Source organism: Oncorhynchus nerka, linkage group LG11 (genome assembly GCF_034236695.1).
Source record: "Oncorhynchus nerka isolate Pitt River linkage group LG11, Oner_Uvic_2.0, whole genome shotgun sequence".
Lineage (NCBI taxonomy): Eukaryota > Metazoa > Chordata > Actinopteri > Salmoniformes > Salmonidae > Oncorhynchus > Oncorhynchus nerka.
Window position 1 is genome coordinate 2,775,918 of NC_088406.1, and position 10,480 is coordinate 2,786,397.

General features: G+C 44.3%; 1 protein-coding gene across 2 annotated transcripts in view; it reads right to left on the bottom strand.

Moving 5' to 3' along the window:
* gab2 (GRB2-associated binding protein 2) overlaps positions 1–9,106 on the bottom strand; it is a 149,414-nt gene extending 140,308 nt beyond the window's left edge. Inside the window, exon 1 of one of the 2 annotated variants that reach the window (XM_065024151.1) lies at positions 8,328–9,106. In XM_065024151.1, coding sequence (XP_064880223.1) covers positions 8,328–8,592 — 265 coding nt within the window. In that variant the 5' untranslated portion in view covers positions 8,593–9,106. The remainder of the gene's footprint in view (positions 1–8,327) is intronic. The other variant, XM_065024152.1, reaches the window with a different exon arrangement.
* Between the last annotated feature and the right edge of the window lie 1,374 nt (positions 9,107–10,480).

The window sequence follows — 10,480 nt, forward strand, 5'->3', positions numbered from 1 at the left end:
GGATATCAGGATATCTAACCCTAAATCAGATGGGTAGACTACTAGAGGGATATCTAACCCTAAATCAGATGGGTAGACTATTAGAGGGATATCAGGATATCTAACCCTAAATCAGATGGATAGACTACTAGAGGGATATCTAACCCTAAATCAGATGGGTAGACTATTAGAGGGATATCAGGATATCTAACCCTAAATCAGATGGGTAGACTACTAGAGGGATATCAGGATATCTAACCCTAAATCAGATGGGTAGACTACTAGAGGGATATCAGGATATCTAACCCTAAATCAGACGGGTAGACTACTAGAGGGATATCAGAACCCTAAATCAGATGGGTAGACTACTAGATGGATATCAGGATATCTAACCCTAAATCAGATGGGTAGACTACTAGAGGGATATCTAACCCTAAATCAGATGGGTAGACTATTAGAGGGATATCAGGATATCTAACCCTAAATCAGATGGGTAGACTACTAGAGGGATATCAGGATATCTAACCCTAAATCAGATGGGTAGACTACTAGAGGGATATCAGGATATCTAACCCTAAATCAGACTAGAGGGATATCAGATCTAACCCTAAATCAGACGGGTAGACTACTAGAGGGATATCAGAACCCTAAATCAGATGGGTAGACTACTAGATGGATATCAGGATATCTAACCCTAAATCAGATGGGTAGACTACTAGAGGGATATCAGGATATCTAACCCTAAATCATATGGGTAGACTACTAGAGGGATATCAGGATATCTAACCCAAAATCAGATGGGTAGACTACTAGAGGGATATCAGGATATCTAACCCTAAATCAGATGGGTAGACTACTAGAGGGATATCAGGACCCTAAATCACTAAACCACATACAGAGCTTTCGGAAAGTATTCAGACCCCTTGACTCGTTCCACATTTTGTTACGTTACTTATTCTAAAATGGATTAAATAAAAACTAATCCTCATCTATCTACACACAATACCCCATAATAACAAAATGAAAACACCATACCTTATTTACATAAGTAGTCAGACCGTTTGCTAAGAGATTCGATATTGAGCTCAGGTGCATCCTGTTTTCATTGATCATCCTTGAGATGTTTCTAACAACATCAAATCAACTGTTATTGGTCACATACACATGGTTAGCAGATGTTATTGTGAGTGAAATGCTAATGCTTCTAGATCCAATAGTGCAGCAGTTTCTAACAGGTTATAATAGGGACACATTTAATATTCAGAGGTGGAAACTGAAAATGATTAACGGGAATATATGCAAATGATTATTGTTTAAATTATTAATAAAATTATTTAAATGTAGATGTGTTTTGCATTGGATATATTTATCACATCATATGGAGACAGAAACATAAACCTTTTACCTCATCAGAAGTAGACATAATTGCAAATTATTAAATCCTTCCAATAGAAATGTAAAAAAACGAATTGAACATTAATTAAATGTATTGAGGCTTCACATGGGATGATTTCACTGAACAACAACAGAAAGGGTATCTTTAATGATCCCCAAGGATCCATCACATCTCCTAAAAACGTTTTCAACATACATCTGTTTAATGATAGTTTCTAGACTAAAGCTTTGGTTGTCTACCACTTCTACTGTTTTCCTGACACCACACTCTGAGTGCCCTCACCTCCTCCCTGTACGCTGTCTCATCGTTGTTGGTAATCAAGCTGTAGTGTCATCTGCAAACTTGATGATTGAGTTGGAGGCGTGCGTGGCCACGCAGTCGTGGGTGAACAGGGAGTACAGGAGAGGGCTGAGAACGCACCCTTGTGGGGCCCCAGTGTTGAAGATCAGTGGGGTGGAGATGTTGTTTCCTACCTTCACCACCTGGGGGTGAAGCGTGGATCTAAATTGGTAAGTCCAGCATTGGATAGACCTATACATCGGTGCTTCCTGTTATAGTTTCTGCCTATAGGAGGGGAGCAACAAGATGGAGTCATGGTCAGATTTGCCAAAAGGAAGGCGGGAGAGGGCCTTGTGTGCATCACGGAAGTTAGAGCAGCAACGGTCCAGAATGCTACCGGCTCGTGTCGCGCATTTGATATGCTGGTAGAATTTAGGGAGCCTTGTTCTCAGATTAGCTTTGTTAAAATCCACAATAAATGTAGCCTCAGGACAAAAAAAATCCAGTTTGCATAAAGTCCAGTGAAGATCCTTGATGGCCGTCTTGGTATGCGCTTGCGAGGGGATATACATGGCTGTGACGATAACCGAGGAAAGTTCTCTTGGGAGATAATATGGTCAGCATTTGATTGTGAGGAATTCTAGGACAGGTGAACAAAAGGACTTGAGTTCCTGTATGTTGTTATGATTACACCATGAGTCGTTAATCATGAAGCGTACACCCGCGCCCTTCTTCTTACCAGAGAGATGTTTGTTCCTGTCGGTGCGATGCACAGAAAATCCCGTTGGCTGTACGGACTCCGACAGCATGTCCCCAGATAACCATGTCTCCGTGAAACAGAGTATGTTACAATCCCGGATCTCTCTTTGGAAAGCAACTCTTGCCCTAATTTCGTCGACTTTGTTAAAAAGGAACTGGACATTAGCGAGTAATATACTCGGAAGTGGTGGGTGTTGTGCGGGCATCCGAAGCCTCATTAGAAGACTGCTCCAGCACCCTCTCCTCCGATGGCGTTGGTTTGGTTGGAATCACTTCAAATGCCCTGGGAGGTGCGGACAAAATATGACATATATTATTATTCCTGGTCGTATTCCTGGTCGTAGCGCTGGTTGTATTCCTGGTATTACTCCTGGTCATAGTGCTGGTTGTATTCCTGGTATTACTCATGGTCATAGTGCTGGTTGTATTCCTGGTCGTAGTGCTGGTATTATTCCTGGTCGTAGTGCTGGTTGTATTCCTGGTATTATTCCTGGTCGTAGCGCTGGTTGTATTCCTGGTATTACTCATGGTCATAGTGCTGGTTGTATTCCTGGTCGTAGTGCTGGTATTATTCCTGGTCGTAGTCCTGGTATTATTCCTGGTCGTAGTGCTGGTCGCATTCCTGGTCGTATTCCTGGTCGAGTGCTGGTCGTATTCCTGGTCGTAGTCCTGGTCGTAGTGCTGGTCGTAGTTCTGGTAGAGTTCCTGGTCGTAGTGCTGGTATTATTCCTGGTCGTAGTCCTGGTATTATTCCTGGTCGTAGTCCTGGTATTATTCCTGGTCGTAGTCCTGGTCTTAGTGCTGGTATTATTCCTGGTCGTAGTGGTGGTCGTGTTCCTGGTCGTAGTGCTGGTCGTAGTTCTGGTAGAGTTCCTGGTCGTAGTGCTGGTATTATTCCTGGTCGTAGTCCTGGTATTATTCCTGGTCGTGTTCCTGGTCGTAGTCCTGGTCGTAGTGCTGGTTGTGCTAGTAAATTGACATCTCTCTGAATTCTAATATTTCTTTCCAGCTGTATGTAATAACACTTAAGGTTTTCTGGGCCACAATATAACGTCCCAGCATGGTGATATCATATTGCTGATGTACTGTTCTCTGCCTGCCGTTTTGACAATGAGGCAAAAGTGATCCAATGAGAGAATGTAGGAGGAAGGAGAGAGGGTGATCAAGAGAGACCCAGAAAACAACCCCTAACCTACTGCACCTCAGATATAAAACAACCCCTAATCTACTGCAAATCAGATATATAACAACCCCTAACCTACTGCACCTTAGATATATAACAACCCCTAATCTACTGCACCTCAGATATAAAACAACCCCTAATCTACTGCACCTCAGATATAACAACCCCTAACCTACTGCACCTCAGAGATATAACAACCCCTAACCTACTGCACCTCAGATATAAAACAACCCCTAATCTACTGAACCTTAGATATAACAACCCCTAACCTACTGCACCTTAGATATAACAACCCCTAACCTACTGCACCTCAGATATAAAACAACCCATAATCTACTGCACCTCAGATATAACAACCCCTAACCTACTGCACCTTAGCGATATAACAACCCCTAATCTACTGCACCTCAGAGATATAACAACCCCTAACCTACTGCACCTCAGATATAACAACCCCTAACCTACTGCACCTTAGAGATATAACAACCCCTAATCTACTGCACCTCAGAGATATAACAACCCCTAACCTACTGCACCTCAGATATAACAACCCCTAACCTACTGCACCTCAGAGATATAACAACCCCTAATCTACTGAACCTTAGATATAACAACCCCTAACCTACTGCACCTTAGATATAACAACCCCTAACCTACTGCACCTCAGATATAACAACCCCTAACCTACTGCACCTCAGATATAAAACAACCCCTAACCTACTGCACCTCAGAGATATAACAACCCTAACCTACTGCACCTTAGATATATAACAACCCCTAACCTACTGCACCTCAGATATATAACAACCCCTAACCTACTGCACCTCAGATATAACAACCCCTAACCTACTGCACCTTAGATATATAACAACCCCCTAACCTACTGCACCTCAGATATAACAACCCCTAATCTACTGCACCTCAGATATAACAACCCCTAACCTACTGCACCTCAGAGATAAAACAACCCCTAATCCACTGCACCTCAGAGATATAACAACCCCTAACCTACTGCACCTCAGAGATAAAACAACCCCTAATCTACTGCACCTCAGATATAAAACAACCCCTAACCTACTGCACCTCAGAGATATAACAACCCCTAACCTACTGCACCTCAGATATAACAACCCCTAACCTACTGCACCTCAGAGATAAAACAACCCCTAATCTACTGCACCTCAGATATAACAACCCCTAACCTACTGCACCTTAGAGATATAACAACCCCTAACCTACTGCACCTCAGAGATATAACAACCCCTAATCTACTGCACCTCAGAGATATAACAACCCCTAACCTACTGCACCTTAGAGATATAACAACCCCTAACCTACTGCACCTCAGAGATATAACAACCCCTAATCTACTGCACCTCAGAGATATAACAACCCCTAACCTACTGCACCTCAGAGATATAACAACCCCTAACCTACTGCACCTCAGATATAACAACCCCTAACCTACTGCACCTCAGATATAACAACCCCTAACCTACTGCACCTTAGATATATAACAACCCCTAACCTACTGCACCTCAGAGATATAACAACCCCTAACCTACTGCACCTTAGAGATAAAACAACCCCTAATCTACTGAACCTTAGAGATATAACAACCCCTAACCTACTGCACCTCAGAGATATAACAACCCCTAACCTACTGCACCTCAGATATAACAACCCCTAAACTACTGCACCTCAGATATAACAACCCCTAACCTACTGCACCTCAGAGATATAATAACCCCTAACCTACTGCACCTCAGAGATATAACAACCCCTAACCTACTGCACCTCAGATATAACAACCCCTAACCTACTGCACCTCAGATATAACAACCCCTAACCTACTGCACCTCAGATATAACAACCCCTAACCTACTGCACCTCAGATATAACAACCCCTAACCTACTGCACCTCAGAGATATAACAACCCCTAACCTACTGCACCTCAGATATAACAACCCCTAACCTACTGCACCTCAGATATAACAACCCCTAATCTACTGCACCTCAGATATAACAACCCCTAACCTACTGCACCTTAGAGATAAAACAACCCCTAACCTACTGCACCTCAGAGATATAACAACCCCTAACCTACTGCACCTCAGATATAAAACAACCCATAATCTACTGCACCTCAGATATAACAACCCCTAACCTACTGCACCTTAGCGATATAACAACCCCTAATCTACTGCACCTCAGAGATATAACAACCCCTAACCTACTGCACCTCAGATATAACAACCCCTAACCTACTGCACCTTAGAGATATAACAACCCCTAATCTACTGCACCTCAGAGATATAACAACCCCTAACCTACTGCACCTCAGATATAACAACCCCTAACCTACTGCACCTCAGAGATATAACAACCCCTAATCTACTGAACCTTAGATATAACAACCCCTAACCTACTGCACCTTAGATATAACAACCCCTAACCTACTGCACCTCAGATATAACAACCCCTAACCTACTGCACCTCAGATATAAAACAACCCCTAACCTACTGCACCTCAGAGATATAACAACCCCTAACCTACTGCACCTTAGATATATAACAACCCCTAACCTACTGCACCTCAGATATATAACAACCCCTAACCTACTGCACCTCAGATATAACAACCCCTAACCTACTGCACCTTAGATATATAACAACCCCTAACCTACTGCACCTCAGATATAACAACCCCTAATCTACTGCACCTCAGATATAACAACCCCTAACCTACTGCACCTCAGAGATAAAACAACCCCTAATCCACTGCACCTCAGAGATATAACAACCCCTAACCTACTGCACCTCAGAGATAAAACAACCCCTAATCTACTGCACCTCAGATATAAAACAACCCCTAACCTACTGCACCTCAGAGATATAACAACCCCTAACCTACTGCACCTCAGATATAACAACCCCTAACCTACTGCACCTCAGAGATAAAACAACCCCTAATCTACTGCACCTCAGATATAACAACCCCTAACCTACTGCACCTTAGAGATATAACAACCCCTAACCTACTGCACCTCAGAGATATAACAACCCCTAATCTACTGCACCTCAGAGATATAACAACCCCTAACCTACTGCACCTTAGAGATATAACAACCCCTAACCTACTGCACCTCAGAGATATAACAACCCCTAATCTACTGCACCTCAGAGATATAACAACCCCTAACCTACTGCACCTCAGAGATATAACAACCCCTAATCTACTGCACCTCAGAGATATAACAACCCCTAACCTACTGCACCTCAGATATAACAACCCCTAACCTACTGCACCTCAGATATAACAACCCCTAACCTACTGCACCTTAGATATATAACAACCCCTAACCTACTGCACCTCAGAGATATAACAACCCCTAACCTACTGCACCTTAGAGATAAAACAACCCCTAATCTACTGAACCTTAGAGATATAACAACCCCTAACCTACTGCACCTCAGAGATATAACAACCCCTAACCTACTGCACCTCAGATATAACAACCCCTAAACTACTGCACCTCAGATATAACAACCCCTAACCTACTGCACCTCAGAGATATAATAACCCCTAACCTACTGCACCTCAGAGATATAACAACCCCTAACCTACTGCACCTCAGATATAACAACCCCTAACCTACTGCACCTCAGATATAACAACCCCTAACCTACTGCACCTCAGATATAACAACCCCTAACCTACTGCACCTCAGATATAACAACCCCTAACCTACTGCACCTCAGAGATATAACAACCCCTAACCTACTGCACCTCAGATATAACAACCCCTAACCTACTGCACCTCAGATATAACAACCCCTAATCTACTGCACCTCAGATATAACAACCCCTAACCTACTGCACCTTAGAGATAAAACAACCCCTAACCTACTGCACCTCAGAGATATAACAACCCCTAATCTACTGCACCTCAGATATAACAACCCCTAATCTACTGCACCTCAGATATAACAACCCCTAACCTACTGCACCTCAGATATAACAACCCCTAACCTACTTCACCTCAGATATAACAACCCCTAACCTACTGCACCTCAGATATAACAACCCCTAACCTACTGCACCTCAGAGATATAACAACCCCTAACCTACTGCACCTCAGATATAAAACAACCCCTAATCTACTGCACCTCAGATATAACAACCCCTAACCTACTGCACCTCAGAGATAAAACAAGACTCCTAGGTGGGTGGGGCTAAGGGCTGGGTGGGGCTAAGGGCTGGGTGGGGCTAAGCGCTGGGTGTAGGTTCAGGGGTCATAGTACATATCGTATTTGTTCTGCTCTGACTGGTTGAACCAACCAGGTTAAAGGTTAAGTAGGATTCAGGGGTCAGAGGTCAGGGGTGTACGTACCGTGGTTGTTCTGCACTGACTGGTTGAACCAACCAGGTTAAAGGTTAAGTAGGATTCAGGGGTCAGAGGTCAGGGGTGTACGTACCGTGGTTGTTCTGCACTGACTGGTTGAACCAACCAGGTTAAAGGTTAAGTAGGATTCAGGGGTCAGAGGTCAGGGGTACGTACCGTGGTTGTTCTGCACTGACTGGTTGAACCAACCAGGTTAAAGGTTAAGTAGGATTCAGGGGTCAGAGGTCAGGGGTGTACGTACCGTGGTTGTTCTGCTCTGACTGGTTAAACCAACCAGGTTAAAGGTTAAGTAGGATTCAGGGGTCAGAGGTCAGGGGTACGTACCGTGGTTGTTCTGCTCTGACTGGTTGAAGCCACACAGCTGACAGATGGAGCGAACCCACTTGTTCATCTCCTCCTCGGTCTCTGCCACCAGGTAAAAGGTACGCTCTGACGTCTTGATGTCGAACACGAAGCTATCCTGAAACTCCTTCCTCTTGAAGGTCAGCCCAGCGTCCACCTGCTCACAGCAATGCAGGTCGATGATTCGGATGGGCTTCTTAGAGCGGTCGTTCTTATAGTACTCCAGGACGTCAGGGTCACCAGACATACGACCACTACGCAGGATGAACCAACGCTTTTTCCACGCCTGGAGAGAAGAAGAAGAAGAAGAAAAAACAGGGCTTCAACAAACTATGTAACCGTGGAAACACACAAACAAACTCGCTGTGTGTGATCACAAACCGTACCGGCCCTCAATTCAAAAAGTCAAAATCAGACCAACTTCAACAAGTCATGTAGTCAACGGTGATTCCCCCCTGAAGAACAAAGTCATCAACTCTATTGGCTGTCTGTTCCTACAGTCCGTTCCCATGGTTACGGCGTAGCGTAGGACCCAGTTGAACAACAGTTTGGGGAGTTAACTCTGATCAAACACACAGATTGAGATCAGAGGCAGAGTTGGTGGTTGGGGGAGGCGTCATTGAGGCAGGTGTTACTCTCTCCCCCCCCATGTATTTCCTGTGCTGCTCATATCCCTCAGAGAGTAGACACACACACTTACACACACACACACACACACACCCTCTGTGACAGCTTCACTCCAGCAAACACACCTGCAAGGGGCCGGGCTCCTCCCTACCACAAAAGTGACTGACAGCTGGACAAGCCAATAAGAATCTAGCCAAACGTGGATGTCCAATGGAGTGCAGCCGAGGGAAAGTCCTCTCAGGCGGTGATAAAAACAAAGGCCATCATATCAAGCAAATATTACGAATACAATGTTATGGACACCTGTAGCCTGGACACAGACACAATGTTATGGACACCTGTAGCCTGGACACAGAGACAGACACAATGTTATGGACACCTGTAGCCTGGACACAGAGACAATGTTATGGACACCTGTAGCCTGGACACAGAGACATACACAATGTTATGGACACCTGTAGCCTGGACACAGAGACAGACACAATGTTATGGACACCTGTAGCCTGGACACAGACAGACACAATGTTATGGACACCTGTAGCCTGGACACAGACATACACAATGTTATGGACACCTGTAGCCTGGACACAGAGACAGACACAATGTTATGGACACCTGTAGCCTGGACACAGAGACAATGTTATGGACACCTGTAGCCTGGACACAGACAGACACAATGTTATGGACACCTGTAGCCTGGACACAGAGACAGACACAATGTTATGGACACCTGTAGCCTGGACACAGAGACAATCTATGCAGCCTACTCAATCACTTTTTATAGCTACTGTTTACAGGCCTCCTGGGCCATATACAGCGTTTCTCACTGAGTTCCCTGAATTCCTATCGGACCTTGTAGTCATTGCAGATAATATTCTAATCTTTGGTGACTTTAATATTCACATGGAAAAGTCCACAGACCCACTCCAAAAGGCTTTCGGAGCCATCATCGACTCAGTGGGTTTTGTCCAACATGTCTCTGGACCCACTCACTGTCACAGTCATACGCTGGACCTAGTTTTGTCCCATGGAATAAATGTTGTGGATCTTAATGTTTTTCCTCATAATCCTGGACTATCGGACCACCATTTTATTACGTTTGCAATTGCAACAAATAATCTGCTCAGACCCCAACCAAGGAACATCAAAAGTCGTGCTATAAATTCACAGACAACACAAAGATTCCTTGATGCCCTTCCAGACTCCCTCTGCCTACCCAAGGACGCCAGAGGACAAAAATCCGTTAACCACCTAACTGAGTATCTCAATTTAACCTTGCGCAATACCCTAGATGCAGTTGCACCCCTAAAAACTAAAAAAATGTCTCATAAGAAACTAGCTCCCTGGTACACAGAAAATACCCGAGCTCTGAAGCAGGCTTCAGAAAATTGGAACGGAAATGGCGCCACACCAAACTGGAAGTCTTCCGACTAGCTTGGAAGGACGGTACCGTGCAGTACCGAAGAGCCCTTACTGCTGCTCGATCATCCTATTTTCTAACTTAATTG